At 44.1% G+C, this 24,175-nt stretch overlaps 2 protein-coding genes across 6 annotated transcripts; one reads left to right on the forward strand and one right to left on the reverse strand.

Annotated features, from left to right (window-relative positions):
• The first annotated feature begins 5,565 nt into the window (after window positions 1–5,565).
• On the forward strand, window positions 5,566–17,791 carry ndor1 (NADPH dependent diflavin oxidoreductase 1). Of its 2 annotated transcripts, none has more exons than XM_064943377.1 (15): window positions 5,566–5,687; window positions 7,019–7,158; window positions 9,582–9,659; window positions 9,824–9,921; window positions 10,254–10,352; window positions 10,552–10,653; window positions 10,767–10,970; window positions 11,173–11,300; window positions 11,407–11,624; window positions 11,835–11,942; window positions 12,169–12,283; window positions 12,515–12,661; window positions 16,399–16,517; window positions 16,598–16,692; window positions 16,893–17,791. In XM_064943377.1, the coding sequence occupies exons 2-15, from the start codon at window positions 7,024–7,026 to the stop codon at window positions 17,035–17,037; spliced, it is 1,791 nt and encodes a 596-aa protein (XP_064799449.1). In that variant the 5' UTR covers window positions 5,566–5,687; window positions 7,019–7,023; the 3' UTR covers window positions 17,038–17,791. The 2 variants fall into 2 exon arrangements, with proteins under 2 accessions (XP_064799449.1, XP_064799450.1); XM_064943378.1 differs by lacking the exon at window positions 5,566–5,687 and adding an exon at window positions 5,758–5,864.
• Window positions 17,566–22,174, reverse strand: ntmt1 (N-terminal Xaa-Pro-Lys N-methyltransferase 1). 4 transcript variants are annotated; one of them, XM_064943380.1, is made up of 5 exons: window positions 22,036–22,149; window positions 19,997–20,137; window positions 19,301–19,464; window positions 18,828–19,080; window positions 17,566–18,567 (listed from the first exon to the last, which is right to left on the reverse strand). In XM_064943380.1, the coding sequence occupies exons 2-5, from the start codon at window positions 20,079–20,081 to the stop codon at window positions 18,311–18,313; spliced, it is 759 nt and encodes a 252-aa protein (XP_064799452.1). In that variant the 5' UTR covers window positions 20,082–20,137; window positions 22,036–22,149; the 3' UTR covers window positions 17,566–18,310. The 4 variants fall into 4 exon arrangements, with proteins under 4 accessions (XP_064799452.1, XP_064799451.1, XP_064799453.1 ...); XM_064943379.1 differs by having other exon boundaries at window positions 17,567–18,567; window positions 22,026–22,155; XM_064943381.1 differs by having other exon boundaries at window positions 17,916–18,567; window positions 18,828–19,077; window positions 22,026–22,155.
• Between the last annotated feature and the right edge of the window lie 2,001 nt (window positions 22,175–24,175).

Raw genomic sequence — 24,175 nt, forward strand, 5'->3', positions numbered from 1 at the left:
GGACATGCTGGTGCTCCTGGGTCCATTAAGACATGCTGGTGCTCATGAGTTCATTAAGACATGCTGGTGCTCATGGACATGTTGGTGCTCATTGGTCCATTAAGACATGCTGGTGCTCATGGACATGTTGGTGGTCATGGGTCCATTAAGACATGCTGGTGCTCATGGGTTCATTAAGACATGCTGGTGCTCATGGGTCCATTAAAAAATGCTGGTGCTCATGGGTTCACTAAGACATGCTGGTGCTCATGGGTTCACTAAGACATGCTGGTGCTCATGGGTTCACTAAGACATGCTGGTGCTCATGGGTCCATTAAGACATGCTGGTGCTCATGGGTCCATTAAGACATGCTGGTGCTCATGAGTTCATTAAGACATGCTGGTGCTCATGGACATGCTGGTGCTCATGGGTCCATTAAGACATGTTGGTGCTCATGGACATGCTGGTGCTCATGGGTCCATTAAGACATGATGGTGCTCATGAGTTCATTAAGACATGCTGGTGCTCATGGACATGCTGGTGCTCATGGGTTCACTAAGACATGCTGGTGCTCATGGGTTCACTAAGACATGCTGGTGCTCATGGGTTCACTAAGACATGCTGGTGCTCATGGGTCCATTAAGACATGCTGGTGCTCATGGGTCCATTAAGACATGCTGGTGCTCATGAGTTCATTAAGACATGCTGGTGCTCATGGACATGCTGGTGCTCATGGGTCCATTAAGACATGTTGGTGCTCATGGACATGCTGGTGCTCATGGGTCCATTAAGACATGCTGGTGCTCATGAGTTCATTAAGACATGCTGGTGCTCATGGACATGCTGGTGCTCATTGGTCCATGAAGACATGCTGGTGCTCATGGACATGTTGGTGGTCATGGGTCCATTAAGACATGCTGGTGCTCATGGGTCCATTAAAAAATGCTGGTGCTCATGGGTTCACTAAGACATACTGGTGCTCATGGGTTCACTAAGACATGCTGGTGCTCATGGGTTCACTAAGACATGCTGGTGCTCATGGGTCCATTAAGACATGCTGGTGCTCATGGGTCCATTAAGACATGCTGGTGCTCATGGGTCCATTAAGACATGCTGGTGCTCATGGGTTCACTAAGACATGCTGGTGCTCATGGGTTCATTAAGACATGATGGTGCTCATGGTTTCATTAAGACATGTTGGTGCTCATGGGTCCATTAAGACATGCTGGTGCTCATGGGTTCACAATTACATGCTGGTGCTCATGGGTTCACTAAGACATGCTGGTGCTCATGGGTTCATTAAGACATGCTGGTGCTCATGGTTTCATTAAGACATGTTGGTGGTCATGGGTCCATTAAGACATGCTGGTGCTCATGGGTTCACTAAGACATGCTGGTGCTCATTGGTTCACTAAGACATGCTGGTGCTCATGGGTTCACTAAGACATGCTGGTGCTCATGGGTTCACTAAGACATGCTGGTGCTCATGGGTTCATTAAGACATGCTGGTGCTCATGGACATGCTGGTGCTCATAGGTCCATTAAGACATGCTGATGCTCATGGGTTCATTAAGCTGGTTCTCATGGGTTCATTAAGCTGGTGCTCATGGGTTAATTAAGACATGCTGGTGCTCATGGGTTCATACATACAAGTTTTAGTGTGCATGTGTGGGAACTTACACAAGCATGAGTATGTTTTGATCACTTCATCACAATGCTTAGCTTGGAATGACACAATCTAGTCGAAACAATGCAATCCACTCACAGCCCAATGAAGAGGTAGCAGAGACAATGATGGCATCAACACAGGGTTAAATACTTGTATCATGATTTGTATCATCACCATTCAGTCACTTAGTATCTGTTTGGATGTAAACAATTCTATCACAGCTTGCTTATCATCCTAACTTTACTTCCCGGGTAGAGAGAAGAGACAGCATAGCTTTCTAGTTGTTTGCTTAGATGATTGATTCAATTTGCTCACATTACATTTCGATTAGAAGCCAATATTATCAACATAAAATATAATAGACAGTCAGTGCCCAGTATGAATGTTTGCATGAAAGTTAAGTTGAACAAGTTTTTTCTGGTATAATGTGATGTGCTACCAGACAATAGGCTACAAATGAACATGATCTCTAGAATGCAAAACATTTTCCACATATTCCAAAAACTAGAAAAGAGAAAAACACTACTTACATTCTTCAAAATAAAACCTTTCCTCGCCCTCTGTGCTAAATGCAATATAAAGTGCATTACTAGCAGGGAATATCAGACCCACATGACATAAACACGACATCCTCAGGCAAGCCTATCCACTCTCTATAGAGATCAGCATCCCATGACATAAACACGACATCCCCAGGCAAGCCTATCCACTCTCTATAGAGATCAGCATCCCATGACATAAACACGACATCCCCAGGCAAGCCTATCCACTCTCTATAGAGATCAGCATCCCATGACATAAACACGACATCCCCAGGCAAGCCTATCCACTCACTATAGAGATCAGCATCCCATGACATAAACACGACATCCCCAGGCAAGCCTATCCACTCTCTATAGAGATCAGCATCCCATGACATAAACACGACATCCCCAGGCAAGCCTATCCACTCTCTATAGAGATCAGCATCCCATGACATAAACACGACATCCCCAGGCAAGCCTATCCACTCTCTATAGAGATCAGCATCCCATGACATAAACACGACATCCCCAGGCAAGCCTATCCACTCTCTATAGAGATCAGCATCCCATGACATAAACACGACATCCCCAGGCAAGCCTATCCACTTACTATAGAGATCAGCATCCCATGACATAAACACGACATCCCCAGGCAAGCCTATCCACTCACTATAGAGATCAGCATCCCATGACATAAACACGACATCCCCAGGCAAGCCTATCCACTCACTATAGAGATCAGCATCCCATGACATAAACACGACATCCCCAGGCAAGCCTATCCACTCTCTATAGAGATCAGCATCCCATGACATAAACACGACATCCCCAGGCAAGCCTATCCACTCTCTATAGAGATCAGCATCCCATGACATAAACACGACATCCCCAGGCAAGCCTATCCACTCTCTATAGAGATCAGCATCCCATGACATAAACACGACATCCCCAGGCAAGCCTATCCACTCTCTATAGAGATCAGCATCCCATGACATAAACACGACATCCTCAGGCAAGCCTATCCACTCTCTATAGAGATCAGCATCCCATGACATAAACACGACATCCTCAGGCAAGCCTATCCACTCTCTATAGAGATCAGCATCCCATGACATAAACACGACATCCCCAAGCAAGCCTATCCACTCTCTATAGAGATCAGCATCCCATGACATAAACACGACATCCCCAGGCAAGCCTATCCACTCTCTATAGAGATCAGCATCCCATGACATAAACACGACATCCCCAGGCAAGCCTATCCACTCTCTATAGAGATCAGCATCCCATGACATAAACACGACATCCCCAGGCAAGCCTATCCACTCTCTATAGAGATCAGCATCCCATGACATAAACACAACATCCCCAGGCAAGCCTATCCACTCACTATAGAGATCAGCATCCCATGACATAAACACGACATCCCCAGGCAAGCCTATCCACTCTCTATAGAGATCAGCATCCCATGACATAAACACGACATCCCCAGGCAAGCCTATCCACTCTCTATAGAGATCAGCATCCCATGACATAAACACGACATCCCCAGGCAAGCCTATCCACTCTCTATAGAGATCAGCATCCCATGACATAAACACGACATCCCCAGGCAAGCCTATCCACTCTCTATAGAGATCAGCATCCCATGACATAAACACGACATCCCCAGGCAAGCCTATCCACTTACTATAGAGATCAGCATCCCATGACATAAACACGACATCCCCAGGCAAGCCTATCCACTCTCTATAGAGATCAGCATCCCATGACATCTATTTAACCCACCCTTGGTGGCCCCTTCCTCAAGAAAGCTAAAACATATTTTTAACTACAACAGCACTCAAAGCAGTGAACCTTTGGTTAAATAAACTCAACACTCAACCAATAGACAAGCAGCCAGTCCCCCCATGTTTACTTACAGGATAGGTTCGCTCTAGTCTCACACTCCAGACCTCTGTGCACAATAGCCTAGGGATGAGGTTAGGTTCTCTCTCAAAGAACACATGTACACAGAACATACTGACCCATGGAACTCCCACCAAAGGTAGTCAGTATGCCACACTACAGACATGGTCGCCAGTTTGTAACTTCTGACAGAGGCCCTGTGCCAGATGAAGAAGACACCGAGAAGGGGAGGGCAGGTAGGAGAGGAGCTGGCTGGCAAACAGATTGTGTGCCCAGACAGATCTCTCTCTGATCCTCTCCTCTCGGTTCCATACAGTAATGACAAGGGACCATTTAGCAGTATGGTCCATGCTGCTATGGTGCCATACCAGAAAACATTGCGAGAAAGCAAAGGTGGTCTAATTGGTATATTCCCATTCATTGTTTTCCCTACCATTGCATAGGTGGGACAGGCTTCTCAGCCTCGGTCTGTCACATCCCAAGTCAGCGATAATCAACCAGGGGCTAGGAGTTAATTATTTTCCAGAGTCCCTTGTTGATTATCCCTTACACAATCCATTGGTTTAAATTGAATAGTTTTTGTTTTAAAAGGAGGCCCTAGATGTTGATGTGGCGGCTTTCATTGCACTCCCCTTGGAAATATTTGAAGGGAAACACTGTTGACACTTCTTGGAAGAACACATATAGGCAAGTTGTAACAAACATTATACACCACATATTTCAGGGGAGGTTTGTTTAGCCTACCCAAGCTATGAGGCTCTCACACATTCCACCAAATTAGTTTCCCCAAAATCAATAATGCCACCTTTGACTAAGTCCATAGGGCACCCCTGTTTCAACATAGCCACTTCAGAATCACAAATTATAGTTAAGATGTATCCAATGCACGTGGTTAAGGACTGCAAAACAATTTGGGAGGAAGATGAGATAAATATCTAAATCACTATTTAATTCTATATTATTTTTAGGCTTGCTGCACTACTTTTCAATTATTTGAATTATTTTCATGCATCCCTAAATATAGTCTGTAGCCTAATAAAACGTTGATACTGTTAGTTACATTGTAACACATTGTTTAAAAAAAGAAACAACGTTTACAATGAAAAAACATGACTTTTCCCACTTCTCAGTGTATGAAGAATGATCCAATCAAAAGACAATGCGCTTCGCAAGCAAATAAAAAACAACTGCACATGCGTTTACTTTTTCTCTGTAAACTCACCCGCCTTTAGGCAACAGAAAATCCCCTTCTTTATAACCACAAAACATGTTTAGAAGTCTGTGTCGTACCCTTCGAATAAAAAAATACAGGGGGTATTTTATGTCTAGCGAAACATCACACACAAACAGCACGTTCAAGTGATACACTTCAAATATGCCTCCATCCTTCATTTAATGTAGAATGGCCTCAGCTGACTAGTCAACTTACTGTCGTAAAATGGCCCAGGAACCAATCAAAACTCAAGCTCTGCAGTCGTAAAGCGCAAACACAACAACACGCTGGAGGAAATGTAGTCCTAGTCGAAGAAAGGAGTTTTTCAGTATTATTAGATTCACTTTCGAGATTGTCAAAGACCCCTAGGATAATCTGTTATAGCTACCGTAGGTGAGCATCTTGAACTGAGCAGGGCTGTTATCCGGCTTTTATGGATGTATTTCGTGAACGAGGGATCTGTCACGTATCCACTAGTTAGTTAACTAGCCACTGGTACTGCTCGAGAGGCTAGCTAGCCCATTCAAATAGACTGTAAGCCATCTTGGGCTCCATTCTCGAGAGCTAGAGGTTAGCTAATTTACTAAATGAAACTAACAGTTAGCAGAATTATCTGCCATCAATTTCACCTATCTCTTTCAGCCCTTTGTCGGACCTACGACCCTGCTCGCATTGGGTTTACAGTAGCAGGTTGGCATTTATTATCATGAATCTTGACCTGGAGGAAGCTCTGCAGGGGAGTGGGTATAATTTGTGGAACGTTCCAACAGGGATCTGTTTCAAAAACTTCGTAAATAACAAGGTTGCCAACAAACAACGCATACAAAGTAGCCTGATCAATTCACTTAGCTAACTAGCTGCCGAATAGGCATCAACTCACACGTAGCTTATTCTTAACGTTTATCCATAGGCTACCAGAGTGAGGACACACATTTTTTTGTATAAACGTGGTGAGTGAAAAACTTAATGAAGTAGTCCACTCCATACCCGGTATCTTATTCTGCCGCTATACAACTTTGTATGCGTTGTTTGTTGTTAACCTTGTTATTTACAAAGTTTTTGGAACGTTCCACAAATTATACCCACCCCTCTGCAGAGTGGTCACTAGCTAGTCATAAAATCTGATTTTAAACCTAACCTTAACCACAATCCTAGCCCTAAGACCAATTTTTTTTTTCCCGATGCATTTTTATGAATTTGCAGCTGGCCCATCTACCAAAATCGCTGTTCTGCCTCCAGGGTTAGATTCATGACAATAAACGTCAACCTGCTTTACAGTAGCTCAGTCTCGGCCAAGAGGTCTGGACCTTTACGGCACTGGAGGTAGTGTAGTAAACTTTACCTGTAGTCACATGATGGTCATGATAAACTCCAGCTGAGTTTTGTAACAGTAACTCATTCTGCAGATAACCATGTGCTGAGTCTGATTGTAACTAAGGCTGTGTAAACAGATAACCTTGGGTGCAACTTACATATGCATTTGTCAATACCTAAGTAAATTGCCAAAAGAGTCCAGACAGACTAAAGACAGCTAGCTAATTTTCAAGGATGTCAATATCATATCAAGTGTCCATTGTGTAGGCCATCAATGGGATGCTTCTTTAAGTTAGCTGTTCTGTGTGTCTTGACACACTGCTGTTACAGTAGGTCCAACATGTCGGATTAGTGTGTACAGCCTGCTATATTGTAAGAATCATAATTTAAGTGCCCATCTTTATCCACAGTGAGAATGTCAGCCCCAAAGCTGTTGATTCTATATGGGAGCCAGACGGGCACTGCCCAGGACACGGCTGAGCGGATTGGACGTCAGGCGCAAAGGAGGCGAATGCAAGTGAAAGCGGAGGCTCTTGACAGTTACAATGTGGTCAGTTAGCAAGCGAGATAAAATAGCCACACAGTGCCTAAATAATTAAAATAATTAAAACTTCCTTCACTACTACTATGACAAATAAGTATTCTCCATTGAATCTGCTTGCCTTGTTAAAGCTGAATACACTGAATATACAAAACAGTTTTTTATTTTTTATTTCACCTTTATTTAACCAGGTAGACTAGTTGAGAACAAGTTCTCATTTGCAACTGCGACCTGGCCAAGATAAAGCATAGCAGTGTGAACAGACAACACAGAGTTACACATGGAGTAAACAATTAACAAGTCAATAACACAGTAGAAAAAAAAGAGATTCTATATACATTGTGTGCAAAAGGCATGAGGAGGTAGGCGAATAATTACAATTTTGCAGATTAACACTGGAGTGATAAATGATCAGATGGTCATGTACAGGTAGAGATATTGGTGTGCAAACGAGCAGAAAAGTAAATAAATATAAACAGTTTGGGGATGAGGTAGGTAAAATTGGGTGGGCTATTTACCGATAGACTATGTACAGCTGCAGCGATCGGTTAGCTGCTCAGATAGCAGATTTTTGAAGTTGGTGAGGGAGATAAAAGTCTCCAACTTCAGCGATTTTTGCAATTCGTTCCAGTCACAGGCAGCAGAGAACTGGAACGAAAGGCGGCCAAATGAGGTGTTGGCTTTAGGGATGATCAGTGAGATACACCTGCTGGAGCGCGTGCTACGGGTGGGTGTTGCCATCATGACCAGGGAACTGAGATAAGGCGGAGCTTTACCTAGCATGGACTTGTAGATGACCTGGAGCCAGTGGGTCTGGCGACGAATATGTAGCGAGGGCCAGCCGACTAGAGCATACAGGTCGCAGTGGTGGGTGGTATAAGTGCTTTAGTAACAAAACGGATGGCACTGTGATAAACTGCATCCAGTTTGCTGAGTAGAGTATTGGAAGCTATTTTGTAGATGACATCGCCGAAGTCGAGGATCGGTAGGATAGTCAGTTTTACTAGCGTAAGTTTGGCGGCGTGAGTGAAGGAGGCTTTGTTGCGAAATAGAAAGCCGACTCTAGATTTGATTTTAGATTGGAGATGTTTGATATGAGTCTGGAAGGAGAGTTTACAGTCTAGCCAGACACCTAGGTACTTATAGATGTCCACATATTCTAGGTTGGAACCATCCAGGGTGGTGATGCTAGTCGGGCGTGCGGGTGCAGGCAGCGAACGGTTGAAAAGCATGCATTTGGTTTTACTAGCATTTAAGAGCAGTTGGAGGCCATGGAAGGAGTGTTGTATGGCATTGAAGCTCGTTTGGAGTTTAGATAGCACAGTGTCCAAGGACGGGCCGGAAGTATACAGAATGGTGTCGTCTGCGTAGAGGTGGATCAGGGTTCACCGCAGCAAGAGCAACATCATTGATATATACAGAGAAAAGATTCGGCCTGAGAATTGAACCCTGTGGCACCCCCATAGAGACTGCCAGAGGACCGGACAGCATGCCCTCCGATTTGACACCCTGAACTCTGTCTGTAAAGTAGTTGGTGAACCAGGCAAGGCAGTCATTAGAAAAACAGAGGCTACTGAGTCTGCCGATAAGAATATGGTGATTGACAGAGTCGAAAGCCTTTGCAAGGTCGATGAAGACGGCTGCACAGTACTGTCTTTTATCGATGGTGGTTATGAAATAGTTTAGTACCTTGAGCGTGACTGAGGTGCACCCGTGACCAGCTCGGAAACCAGATTGCACAGCGGAGAAGGTACGGTGGGATTCGAGATGGTCAGTGACCTGTTTGTTGACTTGGCTTTCGAAGACCTTAGATAGGCAAGCTCTTTCCGTGACAGACTGACCAGGTGAGTCCAGATGAAAGCTAAGATCCCTTATTGATGTCACTTGCACTTGTTAAATTAATTTCAATTAGTGTAGATGAAGGGGAGGAGATGGGTTGAATAAGGATTTTTAAGCCTTGAGACAATTGAGACATGGATTGTGTGTGTGTACTATTCAGAGGGTGAATGGGCAAGACAAAAAAATTTAATTGCCTTTGAACGGGGTATGGTAGTAGGTGCCAGGCGTGCCGGTTTGTGTCAAGAACTGCAAATCTACTGGGTCTTCCATGAACAAAAGTTTCCCGTGTGTATCAAGAATTGTCTATTACCCAAAGGACATCCAGCCAACGTGACACAACTGTGGGAAACATTGGAGTCAACATGGGTGAGAATCCCTGTGGAATGACAAATTTAGGCTGTTCTGAGGGGGGGGCAACTCAATATAAGGAAAGTGTTCCTAATGTTTGGTATTCTCAGTATATAGCTATGATATTTCTGAGGCTGAGCTATGTGCTTTAAATAGGATTTGTTAAGTTGACAAGGTTAGAGCTCAGCTCAATTAAAGAGGGTGTTGTATTTGGCATGCATCTGAGGGTTGTGTTTCTTCAACAGGCTAACCTCATCTCTGAGTCCCTGGTTGTATTCGTGTGTTCCACCACTGGCCAAGGAGATCCACCGGACAACATGAAGGTATCAGATAATAGTGCCAAAACTGTGTGTGTCTGTGGTAAAAGCTGCTGTGTCTATGCTTCTATCTCAATTTGCACTTAATAATATATGGCATTTGGCAGACACTTTCATCCAAAGTGACTTGGACATTTTTGTGTATCATTTTTTCTTCACTTCCTTTGCAGAATTTCTGGCGGTTCGTGTTTAGGAAGTCTCTCCCCGCTGGATCTCTGTGTCGCCTAGACTGTGCCGTGCTGGGCTTGGGTGATTCCTCCTATCCCAAGTGAGGGCTTTCGTCAAAAACGCAACTGCATAAATAATTTGAAATCCCTTTGTCTATACATGCACACCATTGAAATCGATTTACGATGGTAGTGAGTTACCAACCCAAACATGGATCACGTCACGCATGTCAATGACTGGAAGAGAGATTAAGTGAAATTTGATTAATGAATCAAAACTTCCCCATTGTTTTTCTATGTGGACTTCTATGTGAAGTCACTTCCCGCATTGACTCAATTTAAATGGAAACGGTACCCTGTACCCTGTATGAGGCACTATCTGGAAAATAACATACCCTAGCTTTGAATAATACAATTACATTTTCACTTGTAGGTTCAACTTTGTGGCGAAGAAGCTTCACAAGCGCCTTATGCAGCTGGGGGCCAGTGTGCTGCTGCCTGTGGGACTGGCAGATGACCAGCACGACCTGGGGTGAGAGACCGTTGCATGGGGTTCCTCAGGGATCTGTCTTTGGCCCGTTAAGTCTTTCCTCTATTGGTTTTATATACTCTGTATTCTTCATAATGCCATGTTGGCTCAATATTGTAATCTGTAAAGTCAGTACATTATATCACTTCATTCTCGTAACTTTTGTTGACCGTTTGGACTGTTCAACCATTGTGTTCAACAGCGCAGATGGGGTGATTGACCCCTGGCTCACGTCATTCTGGGAGAGGACGCAAGCTCTATATCCAACACCTGCAGGCCAGAGTCTTATCAGTGTGGATGAACCGTTAGTCTCCTTTACTTGACTGCTGACAAATCAATGTGTCTAATATTATGTCTGAATATGCCCAACTCCCATGATGCACTGTAACTGTACCCTTACTGCTGTTCGTTTTACAGACTCCCTCCGAGGTACGTTTTCAGATTTCTGGATGACGTCACTGAGAATAGGGCGGATAGGCGAAGAGTGCCAGAGCCGCCGATCTCGCCCTCTCAGACACACACCTTTCCAAGCAGGGTGGTATCCAATAAAAGGGTTACGCACGCCTCCCACTTTCAGGATGTTCGACACATTGAGTTTGACATCACAGGCTCAGATATTGAGTGAGTGCTCTAATGTACTGTGCCTTAAGAAATTGCTACCATGTTTATTGACCGATTTCTTGAAACGTAACTGTCTAAAATGTATTTTGTGATGGTGAACCATCTTGCTCTGAGGTTGTTAAACTGTGCTTAAAAAGGATTTGACTTTAGATGATAATGTTTAACTGGTTGACTGAAGTGTGTGTGTGTGTGTCATTGGCAGGTTCACTGCTGGGGATGTGGTGATGATGAGACCTTGTAATACCCCTGAGGACGTGGAGCAGTTCTGTCAGCTCCTGAGACTGGACCCTGATCGCCAGTTCACCCTCAGCCCCACAAACTGCGACACAGGTTTGTGCTTGTCACATTTGACTGCCTGTATTGGTGTACGTGAGAGACGGTCACATCCACATAATGTCCCTCTTTTACCCCCTCACCCTCTCCCCTGTCTCCCCAGGTTCGGTCCCAGCCCGCCTGGCCCAACCTTGCACGTTTCGGCATCTGGTGGAGAGCTTCCTGGACATAGCGGCAGTGCCTCGTCGCTCCTTCTTCGAGCTCCTCGCCACCTTTGCCACCAATGAGATGGAGCGGGAGAAGCTGTCTGAGTTTAACTCTGCCCAGGGCCAGGACGAGCTGCATGCCTACTGCAACAGGCCGCGACGCACCGCCTTGGAGGTTAGAGGGACCTGTAATGATGTGATTATGCTGCCACTTGGGGGCACAGGATGGAAGTTCAGTTGATCCCACTTCTTACAACAATAATCAATATTATGTTCAATAGATTTGGTGAGCCAGGTCAAAGGTCAATACGACAGGGCTGCGTCCAGATTCCCACTCCCTGTGTGTGTTTGTGGGGTCGTGTGTGTGTGCGTGCATGGTCCTCAGGTGTTGACCGACTTCCCCCACACGACAGCAGAGCTGAGTGTAGACTACCTACTGGACCTGTTCCCTGAGATTCAGCCTCGCTCCTTCTCCATTGCCTCCTCCCTGCTGGTGAGGTTACAGCACTGAAAGGCCCCATGTCAGGGTTGGGCAATGATGTTCCCCAAGGGCTGCTGTGGGTGCAGGCTTTTATTCCAGCCAAAGCACTAATGCACCGGATTCAACTAATTATCTTCAACCAAGACTATGTTAGTTAAATGAACTGTTAATGGTTTGGCTGGAGCAAAAACCTGCACCTACACTGGCCCTTGGACCATTCCGTTTTCTCTCCACACAGGCACATCCCAACAGGATCCAGATACTGCTAGCTGTGGTGCACTACAAAACCAAGATGCACCTGCCACGCAAGGGCCTGTGTTCCTCCTGGCTAGCCTCACTGGACCCCACACAAGGTCTGTTAGCACTGTCTACTACATGGTTTTAGCAATGGTGGTACTCTAATGCAGTATGCAGGTAGCTAGTAGATACTGAACGTTCAGTGTTTTGCCAAGCACATTTTGGGTAAATAAACTCTTATAAATTGTATTTGAATTGATATCAAATTCAATTAGAATAAATGGTATTAACACAGTAGCTATATCAGCTGTCATATCAGTCAATTTGTTGACTCTTCCACTTTGCAGGGGACGTTTATGTGCCTTTGTGGGTGAAGAAGGGGAGTATGAAGTTCCCTAAGGACCCCTACTCCCCTGTGATCATGGTTGGGCCTGGAACGGGAGTGGCTCCTTTCAGGTCTGCTCTGCAGGAGAGGATAGCCCAGGGCAAGACTGGTGAGGTTACCCTTGGATTGGCTTTACCCTCCACTCACCACTCCTGTACCGTGTTATTTTAGATTTAGTCTTAGTCATTTCATCCTTAGTTTTAGTTATTATCAGTCGACTAAAACTCTGGAAGATTTCAGTCTACTTTTAGTCACAATTTTACTGGTAACGTCCATGATGTGCACATTAAGATAGCCTTGTCCAACTAGGCCTACTTCCTTCATATAGCTGGCACATACAGTGGGGCAAAAATGTGTTTAGTCAGCCACCAATTGTGCAAGTTCTCCCACTTAAAAAGATGAGGCCTGTATTTTCATCATAGGTACACTTCAACTATGACAGACAAAATTAGAAAACAAATCCAGAAAATCACTTTGTAGGATTTTTAATGAATTTATTTGCAAATTATGGTGGAAAATAAGTATTTTAAAAAATATATATTTATTTGAAAGGAGCATCAAGATCACTGTATAATTTGACCAACCTGTAAAGCTAATTTATTGAATGTGTAGCCTAATAACATGCATGTTTTCCAGATGAGTCGTAGTGAGAGGACCACACAACATTTCCTGAGTCCAAGTTTACTTCGATATGATGGTTATTATTTCAATATTTTTGCTTAAAGGCATTTCCACCGCCATTTCTCGCATAATACATTTTACCAACACAAAAAAATCCCACCTTGTTAACGAACAAATTATCTGTTGGCATTTATAAAATTGTACGGAAACTTCCAGCACAGCTTTCGTGATTAATTTTCTTAATACGGTAGGACTTTAATCTCATACTGGGAGGATTGCATTATACCGGTATAACTTTTCATCCATGCTGATTGGACAACATCGATGAAAAGGTTCACGTCACATTAACTGTCCATTAGTCTCGTGGAATTCTTGTCTCGTTACATTTGTTTGTCGGTTTAAATTAAGTTATCGTTTTTTTCAGGGCATCTCGATATGTTCATTAGTTTGTCAGGAAAAATAGGTGGTTGGCAAATAGTTTTTTGTTAATGAAATTAACATTGCTCCTCTATCACAACACTGTACATTTACTGAATTAAATATGGCCCCAATTACGACCCAATCCTTTCTAGCAGGGGAGAAGAACTGCCCCCTCTCTCAGCGACTGGAACGAGCTGCATAAAAAATACTAAAACGGGACAATTTATCTCTTCATTCAATCATGGACAGTCTTACTGACAGTTGTGGCTGCTTCGTATGATGTATTGTTGTCTCAACCTTCTTGCCTTTGATAATGTTTGTACCATGTTTTGTGCTGCTGCCGCCATGTTGTGTTGCTACCATGCTATATTGTTGTCTTAGGTTTCTCTTTATGTAGTGTTGTGGTGTCTCTTGTGATGTTTTGTGCTGCTGCCGCCATCTTGTGTTGCTACCATGCTATGTTGTTGTCTTAGGTTTCTCTTTATGTAGTGTTGTGGTGTCTCTTGTGATGTTTTGTGCTGCTGCCATCTTGTGTTGCCATGTTGTGTTGCTACCATGCTGTGTTGTTGTCTTAGGTTTCTCTTTATGTAGTGTTGTGGTGTCTCTTGTGATGTTTTGTGCTGCTGCCGCCATCTTGTGTTGCTACCATGCTATGTTGTTGTCTTAGGTTTCTCTTTATGTAGTGTTGTGGTGTCTCTTGTGATGTTTTGTGCTGCTGCCGCCATGTTGTGTTGCTACCATGCTGTGTTGTTGTCTTAGGTTTCTCTTTATGTAGTGTTGTGGTGTCTCTTGTGATGTTTTGTGCTGCTGCCGCCATCTTGTGTTGCTACCATGCTGTGTTGTTGTCTTAGGTTTCTCTTTATGTAGTGTTGTGGTGACTCTTGTGATGTTTTGTGCTGCTGCCGCCATCTTGTGTTGCTACCATGCTATGTTGTTGTCTCAGGTCTCTCTTTATGTAGTGTTGTGTTGTCTCTCTTGTCGTGCTGTGTGTTTTGTCCTATATTTATATTTTTAATCCCAGCCCCCGTCCCCGCAGGATGCATTTTGCCTTTTGTAGGCCGTCATTTTAAATAAGAATTTATTCTTAATTGACTTGAATAGTTAACTAAAAATAAAATCCACATTTGAATGCACGGTAGTTCAAGGCAGACCGCGGTACTGTAGGCATTGTTAGCAGGAAACAGGATCCCCCATTATAGTCAATCGCCACAAATATTGCCATTTTTCCAATCTTCGTATAGATTTAAAAAAAAAATGTTTCGCAGACGATCATGGTATCAATAGTTACTTCTAATATATTATTATTACACTACCGTTCAAAAGTTTGGGGTCACATTAAAATAGCATCAAATTGATCAGAAATACAGTTCATGTTGTAAACGACCATTGTAGCTGGAAACGGCTGATAAAAAAGAAAGGAATATCTACATGGGCGTACAGAGGGCCATTATCAGCAACCAACACTCCTGTGGTCCAATGGCACGGTGTGTTAGTTCATCCAAGTTTATAATTTTAAAAGGCTAATTTCAGCTGTGCTAAAATACTTTCAAAATGGTTTTCTAAGGATCAATTAGCCTTTTTAAAATGATTAAACTTGGATGAGCTAACACAACTTGCCATTGGAACACAGGAGTGATGGTTGCTGATAATGGGCCTCTTAACGCCTATGTAGATATTCCATAGAAAATCGTCCGTTTCCAGCTACAATAGTCATTTACAACATTAACAATGTCTACACTGTATTTCTGATCAATTTCATGTTATTTTAATGGACCAAAAATTAGCTTTTCTTTACAAAACAAGGACATTTCGAAATGACCCCAAACTTTGAAACGGTAGTGTATGTCCTTCAACCTATTTTTTAAATTTAAAAATCGCACAGAGAAGTTAAGGATAATTTACATACACCTTGACATATTCCACATTTTGTTATAGCCTGAATTCAAAATGTATTAAAAATATTTTTTTGCCTTACCCATCTACACACAATACACTCCATAATGGCAAAGTAAAAATATATATATTATGATTATTTGCAAATATATTAAATGAAATACAGAAATATCTAATTTGCATAAGTATTCACACCAGAGTCCATACTTTGTAGAAGCACCTTTGGCAGCAATTACATCTGTGAGTGTTTCTGGGAAAGTCTCTAAGATCTTTCCACACCTGGATTGTGTAACATTTACCCATTTATTATTTTCAAATTTCTTCAAGCTCTGCCAAATTGGTTGTTGATCATTGCTTGACAACCATTTTCAGGTCTTGCCATAGATTTAAGTCAAAACGGTAACTCAGGAACATTCACGGTCTTTGTAAGCAACTCATGTAGATTTGCCCTTGTGTTATATGTTATTGTCCCGCTGAAATGTGGATTAATCTCCCAGTGTCTGGTGGAAAGCAGACTGAACAAGGTTTTCCTCTAGGATTTTGTCTGTGATTAGCTCCATTCAGTTTATTTTTTATCCTCAATGCGAGGGGGCAGCACCTTGAGCCTGGAGTAGCTCAAACTACGCATGTTGTCTCTGAGATGCAGTCTTGGCAAGATAAAAACTGACTTCCTGGGCTTCAAACGTGCTGTCGACTCTTCACATAGGAGTGAATGGTGTCATGTCATCGATGGCCTTGTCAATGATTTATAGCCATAGCTTTCTCCCCACTCTCGTCAATAATTTCCTGTATGAGTCAGTCAATGTGTGTTCTACCTAGTAACAGACATTTGTACCTTTGTTGCTATACTTGTTCCCTTCTGTTTGTATACCGGTTAGTAAATTGAATCCTGTTTTTCCTCTTGTATATCAGCCAATGTGCTGTATTTTGGCTGCCGGTCCCAGTCTAAGGATTTCTACTGCAGCTCAGAATGGGAGGAGATGGAGAAAGCAGGGCAGTTGACACTCTTCACAGCTTTCTCCAGGGATCAGGTAGGTAGACCAGGCTTCACACACACGCACACACACACACTTCACTCTAATGGATGGGTATGTTTCTGTGATTTTTGCAGGAAGACAAGATTTATGTGCAACAGCGTGTGCAGGAGCAAGCTGAGCTGCTATGGGACCTGATCGCCAATAAGAACGGCTACTTTTACATCGCAGGGTGAGTGTACTTTATCGTGCTGAAATGTGTGCTACATTGGTAAATGTGTGGGCATCTTACCCTGGTCGTGTTCAGTAGACACAAAATGGAATGAAATAGAGCCGAATGTTTTCCCAATCAAAATGTGCATGGTGTGCCCTAATGAGCACAGCCCCAGATTAGGTCTTTACTGATGCATATCTTCTATCATTCGTATCCAGCAACGCCAAACAGATGCCGACGGCAGTGTGTGACGCCCTGAAGGAGGGCTTTCAGAGCCAAGGGGGCGTGTCCTCTGCCGAGGCGGACGAGATGCTGGTCGCCATGGAGAGGACAGGCCGATTCCAGAGCGAGACCTGGTCCTAATCACATGGCTACAGAGTGGTGCTATTCAAACGCAGCAAGCTTTATCAGTATACTGCTCCAAGTGCTTTCATTTGACAATCAGTGGTGACTTCACTGCAGAGGAATTCAACACCATACCACTTCTGTACCATGGTTTAGGTATCAGCTTAGAAAATAGGTGTCAAATATTACTAGATACTATACTACTGCACTACTACAAGCAACACTGCAGTGCTATTAAATGTTTCCAAAGTGTATTTGACCAAGTCCGACATTCATTACTTTGACTGCCATGCACATACTATCTGTAAAATTGCAGCTAATAAAGATGCAAAAAAAAAAATGTTTTAAGTTGAGACACTGAAGGTCCTAACATTTGAATTGTCCCAAATATAGGGTCCCTTTAGTGGACCAATTGAGATAGATAATGGTTAGATCAATGTATATATTCTATCTTGATGTAAATAAAGGTGTAGAAACTACTAGACCAAAGATTCATCACACCCCCACAACCAGTAACCTAAACCACAAAACAATGAGATTTCCTGAAAAGTTGTTTAATTTGACATTCAAACACTCATGGGAAACATACAGTACTTAAATTATCAGTATTTGCCACATCTTACAAACAGCCAATCTATGTATTCTTGGTACTGTGAATAAATTAAACGGGTATGTGGAAGGATATATGCCAGTGATGGGATGATTTGTTGCTCGATCTAATTCCGACTTGGGAAAACAGATGTGACCAGATACTCTGAGCATTCAGTGACATGAATGAATTGTGCGTTAGGCAAAAGTGAGAACCTGGGTCATTTACAATAAGGTACGTGAACTTGACCAAATATGTTTTTGTGTAGTTTCCATTGCAAAACTGTGTGCCCTATGGAACATGCCCCTGAAAATAATTGCTCATCCCTGTCCTATGTGAACTCAAGTGCTGTAACTCGTCCTCCAGTAAAGAATTGACTCAGAGGCATTTGCATTTCTGAGCCTTACCTGATCTGCCCCCATACAGTACATCCATAATTCCTAAGGGTGATCCCAGAATCAGTCACAATTATCCTTTAGTAAATTACACTAATGATTCATAAAACCTCTACCTGATGTATTCACAGAGTGGGTCATATATACGCCATTAGACAAACACGCCTACACACTAAGCTGGACTGTCCAACTTTCAGTGGACAGGAGGCTTGTCATGAAGGTCCCATGGCTTGAGCATGGGCAGCAGCATTTTAGCATTGGCAACCATCCTCCACACCTCTACTCCCGTCCGTCTCCATCTCTGTCCCTATCGGAGGGCCAGCTGGTGGACCTGGTAGATCTCGTCAGGAAAGTTCATCTGTTGCTCTTCACAGACGATAGTGAGGCCTGCCCGGGTCACCAGGCTCTTCACCAGAGCCAGTTCCCGGCACACGCTGCTGTCGACGTCGTCTGGGATCACGCCCTCATAGGCCACGTTGTCCTTGATGACAATTAGTCCCTCAGGGCGGAGGCCACCGCGGCAACGGTGCAGGAACTCCACCAGGTGGTCGTCAGTCAGGTGGCCTGAGGTGAGGGGAAGGAGGGAAGGGCGGCTAGCTCTCGCTTAACAGTCTGGTTTTATTGCATAATGTTGTACACATTTGCAGCTGAAAGCTGAATTGCAATATGCCTGAGTAAAATAAATACAGAACCTACTGTATTACAAAGCTAATCAAAATAAAAAATGATTAAGTCTGAGAATTAAGCAAGTTAGACAGAGCTGTCTTACAGTATGTCAGTTAACCCCCATTTTTTTTTTTGAATTGTGAGTTGAGAGGACTCACCAATGACCCACTGGATCCAGATGACGTCGTAGCGTCTGTCCTGTGGGATAAAGTCCTGCAGGCCGAGGCAGAAGTAGTTCTCCACCCGTTTGCTGTCGTCGCCCAGGTAGACCTTAGCCTGGTCCAGGAACTCCTGAGTCACGTCCACCAAGTCCACAGTGTTGAAGAGGGGCAGCAGCAGTCGCTTGGTGATGCGTCCTATTCCGGCGCCACAGTCCAGGGCGCAGCCATTGCCGGTCTTCCCTTCACCCTGCTTTTAGTGCCAGGAGGAAGAGGTTAGAGTGGGTTTCTTGACATGTCAGCACCAGATAACTGCATAAGAAGTACGCCAATGCTCTATACTTGGCCCATCATTTTTCTGAAACGTTTTAAGCCATGCCCCCCCCCCCCCCAAAGTATGCATGCAAATAAATAGCCTAACATGATGTGCTTGAAGTGTGCTTCTACAGAGAAGTTTGGAAACTGTTTCTTACACCAAGGAATTTCTGCAGGAACTTCTTGGAGCCGTCAATGTCAATGTTCGAGATCTTGCCGTAGCCTCCTAGCATGCCATCCACGGTGGGCGCCACTTCTCTCCAGTAGTTTTCAGCCTTGGAGTAGAAAACGGTCTCATTCTGCACACCGTCACCCATCCTATCTGAAGAACCCAAGGGGCTGAGGTAAGTAGGACTGCCCACATATGCATCATTCTAAACGGCGTGGTTCGAGCCCTGAATGCTGAAGGCCGTGGTATATCAGACCGTATACCACGGGTATGAAAAAAACATTTTAACATTGGTAACCAGTTTATAATACCAATAAGGCAGGCACCTCTGGTGTTTCTGGTATATTGCCAATATACCACGGCTAAGGGCTGTATCCAGGCACTCCCATGTTGCGTCGTGCATAAGAACAACACTTAGTAGAGGTATATAGGCCATATACACCACACCCCCTCGGGCCTTACTGGTTCATTATAAAGTTGATTATTATGGCTAAAGCTAAAGTCACACAGAGTGATAGAATAACAAAGCAACTAGTAGGTCTGACCCATGACTTTGGAGAAGGTTATTTAGTCATTTCTCCTTATTGCGAGCAATGCAGGGAACATGCCACATCTAGGTTGACTTCTAGTTAGTAAGTTTCTGGCTACCTGACCATCAGATTTTTTGCCTTAGTAGGGCCTGCACCTTGTGTTACGTTGGTTGAAGCAGTGCCTACTCCCCTCCCAGGCTTCTTCACTCCTCTCCGAGACGCCGACTTGATGTTATTCATGATGGTATGATTAGCTGACGTCTTCTATTCTCTCCAGCATGTGTCCCCGGGAAACCCTAGGAGACACGTTTAACCTTACTCCCAAGTCCTAGTGATGACGTGAATGGTCTGCATTTATCCTCACCTGTCACACACACACACACAGAGAGTGGCCAAATGTGGCCCAACTTGGCCCCAGTTCAGCACTCATCTTGTGACCAGGGTTATTGTGGGGCATGGCAGAGAATTAACCAAGTACACTACATAGCCAAAAGTATGTGGACACCTGCTCATCAAACATCTCAATACAAAATCATGGGCATTAATATGGTGTTGGTCCCCCCTTTGCTGCTATAACAGCCTCCACTCTTCTGGGAAGGCTTTCCACTAGATGTTTGAACATTGCTGCAGGGACTTCCATTCAGGCACAGCAGCATTAGTGCGGTCGGGTACTGATGTTGGGCAATTAGGCCTGGCTTGCAGTCAGCATTCCAATTCATCCCAAAGGTGTTCGATGGGGCTGAAGTCAGTTCTTTGTGCCTAAATCATTGTCGTGCTGAAACTGAAAAGGACCTTCCCCAAACTGTTACCACAGAATAGTCCAGAATGTCATAGTTTGCTGTAGCGTTAAGAATTCCCTTCACTGGAACAAAGGGGCCTAGCCCGAACCATGAAAAACATCCCCAGACCATTATTCTTCCTCCACCAAGCTTTACAGTTTGCACTATGCATTATGGCAGGTAGCGTTCTCCTGGCATTGGCCAAACACAGATTCATCCGCCGGACTGCCAGATGGTGAAGCATGATTCATCACTCCAGAGAACATGTTTCCACTGCTTCAGAATCCAATGGCAGCGAGCTTTACACCCCTCTAGCAAATGCTTGACATTGTCCATAGTGATCTTAGGCTTGTGTGAGGCTGCTCGGCCATGGAAACCCAGATTCTGACAAACAGTTATTGTGCTCCTAGACCATGACTGCCCAACCCTCTTCCTGGAGATCTACTGTCCTGTTGTTTTCAGTCCAACCCTTATTTAGCATATCTGACTCAGTTAGTTAAGGTCTTGTTGAGCAGCTAATTAGTAGAATCAGGTGTGTTAAATTACGGTTGGACTGAAATCCCACAGGACCGTAGAGCTCCAGGAAGAGGGTTGGGCAGCCCTGTCCTAATCGTTTCCACTTCACAATAACAGCACTTGCAGTTGACCAGGCAGCTCTAGCAGGGCAGGAATTTGACGAACTGACTGACTTGTTGGAAAGGTGGCATCCTATGACGGTGCCATGTTGAAAGTCGGGCAATTCTACTGCCAATGTTTGTCTATGGAGACTAATGGTGGTGTGCTCGATTTTATACACCCTTTAGCAACGGGTGTGTCTGATATATCCACTCATTTGAAGGGGTGTCCACATACTTTTTGCCAAGTAGTGTAGCTCGCTGGTCTAACTGGGAGGGCGACCCTCCGCAGATCAGGCCAGAGTCTATGATCAAACCAACCGTAACTAAATGTACAAGGCAGACACGACTAGTGACATGCACCAATATTGAAGAAAGCTTACTGGGTTGAAAACAAATCTAACTAGTAACCAATGTGCACGTTGACAATGAACATGGGGGTCAAGTAGTCAGAAACTGCCATGTTAGCTATCTGGTAGCTAGCTTGTTTGTTGAAGTGCAATGCCAATGGTTTTCTAGTTTGGCTATCTGGGAGGTTAGCAAGCAAAGTGGTTTTGACAGCAAGGCACTTTACTTTAAGGATCTATTTTTTGGAAGCAGACAGTTGTCAAGGACTGATAACCAGTGACTTAGCCATCAATGATGAAAAGTAGCTAGCAAGTAGTAGCTTTAGCTAGCTACCGGTAGGTAGCATGTTGGATCAGTGCGTTGACAAGGCTGTAAAGTTGAATGCGCCCAACATCTGACCCCAATCAAAGCTAATCTTTACAAACTGGGATGCGGCAATTTACCTTCACGTACGTCTTAGTCCTAAATCACCAAACACCTCGATCATGTCACAAGTCAAGTGCCAACGTGCTTTTTTCTGCTTGCCGAAAGCATCCCTGTACACCACACTGCCAAACGCCTTGCAGTCCACGCAATTTCCTTATTTGGTTTGCGCTTGTGGCATGAGATAGTTCACTGTCTCCACTCAGTGGTTTAGCGCGGAATTACAGATAGGCAATGTGTTGGGCTACAGTATGTGTGCATCAGCAGAGATCATAATTCATGAGAATTTGCTGGTGTCGTGAAGAAGTTGGGTTTGTCTGGGTTTGTCTGGCCTGTCTTGCCTTACCCTTCTCTCCCTAGTCCCCCCATTACCCTCTCACATGGTCATCTCTCCCTCTATCAGTCATTGCCTCCATATCTTCTTTCTACTATAACTGTTTACTTCTCTCCTGCTTCTATTCCACCTCCCTCTTTCTGTCTCTCGCTATTCTCACCCTTTTCTCCACCCATTCCCGCTGGTCCATTTCGCTGTTGTCTATGCTCTCCACCACCCCTCTCCACTTTATATCAGCCACCCCCTCTTTTCTCTCTCTTGGTTTCTCTCTCGCTCACTCGCTTTCTCTCTTGCTCTCTTGCTCTCGCTCTTTCTCTCTCTCTCTCTCTTGCTTTCTTTCTTTCTTTTTCTGCCTCTCAATTCAATCCAAAGGGCTTTATTGGCATGGGAAATGTTTACATTGCTCAAGCAAGTGAAATAAACAATTTGCTTTCTCTTTCTATCCCTTTCTCTCTCTGAATTTCCTCTGTCTTGGTCCTCACTCTCTCCGTCACTCCCCCTGCCTCTCTCAATTGAATTTCAATTCAAGGGGGCTTTATTGGCATGAAATCTGTGTTTATTGCCAATTTTAACTGCACACGTGTTGTTTGTGAACATTGATTTTGTAATGTCATATGTTTTCCCCCCAACACGCTTTCCATAAATTTCTATAGCAGACTGTCATGCCAAATTGAGTCAAAACTTTTTTGAAATCAACAAAGCATGAGAAAAAGACTTTGCTTTTGTTTTGTTTGTTTGTCAATGGGTGTGCAGGGTGTATACATGGTCTGTCGTACATCTATTCATCTATCTCTCTGTTTCTGCCTCTCTCTCTCTCTCTGTCCTCCTCACCAGCTGTTGGCGGTGCTCACTGATGACTCAGTGCAATGCTTGCCTGTCAGGAAGTTGGACAGCCCCAAGTCAGTCGATATCTAATCTGATCTGCTCTCTCTGTCTCTGCCTGACACTCTCCCTGCTCATTAGAATTACAAAGCAGCAGCAGGGAAATGGAGAGGAAATCAACACTTTTATCAGATAGTCCTTAGTCAGCAACGCCAGCCTGAGAATTCCTTCCCTACCTTCATCTCTCCACGCTTTTCTCTACCTCCACCATCTCTCCGTCTGCTCTCTCAACAGACTTCCTCTTCAAATAATTGTCCTTTCTTGTGTGCTTCTGTGTCTCCTGTTGTCTCGCGGTGTCTGTCTTCGACTTAATTGTTTGCATCGTCCACGTAATTTAATAGGTGGATGCTAGTATATTTCTGTACTGTACGTCCTGAATTAAATTGAAATTATGTGACTTATTGAAGTTGTGTGATGAAGATTTAGGTCTGGGCAGATCAACATGCTAACAAATCCCTTCCTGTCCTTGCCTCCTCAACAGTACTGGAAGAGAAGGTCCAAGGTCCCACCTCTCTTTCTATGCATTTTGAAAGGGAGGTGAAGAGAGATGATGCAAGGAATCAAGGAAAGATGAATTGAGAAAGTGTACTTTAACAAGGAACTTCTCCAAGGTCACCATCTTTAGAATGCTAGTAGTGGGATTGGGAGGTGACAGATGGAGAGAAGGGGGTTGGGTAGGGGGTAGGTGATGGGTAAGCTGGTGCTCACTAGGGGTTGAGGTCAGTCGGCGACACTCATCATCCTAATCACATCCCCCCACCATCCACATAAGCACAAGGTCACAGCCTTGCCGGGCCATCATCTACATACCGTACATGCTTACAAACGCACACTCGCTTACACGGGAAACACTTCCATACGAAGCCGCCACTTCACAGGGCAGATGCATACCAACATGCCAAGACTGCTAAGCCCCTGTCCCACACCTTGCTGAGTTCATGTGATTGACATTAA

The sequence above is a fragment of the Oncorhynchus masou genome, chromosome 28 (assembly GCF_036934945.1).
Source record: "Oncorhynchus masou masou isolate Uvic2021 chromosome 28, UVic_Omas_1.1, whole genome shotgun sequence".
NCBI lineage: Eukaryota > Metazoa > Chordata > Actinopteri > Salmoniformes > Salmonidae > Oncorhynchus > Oncorhynchus masou.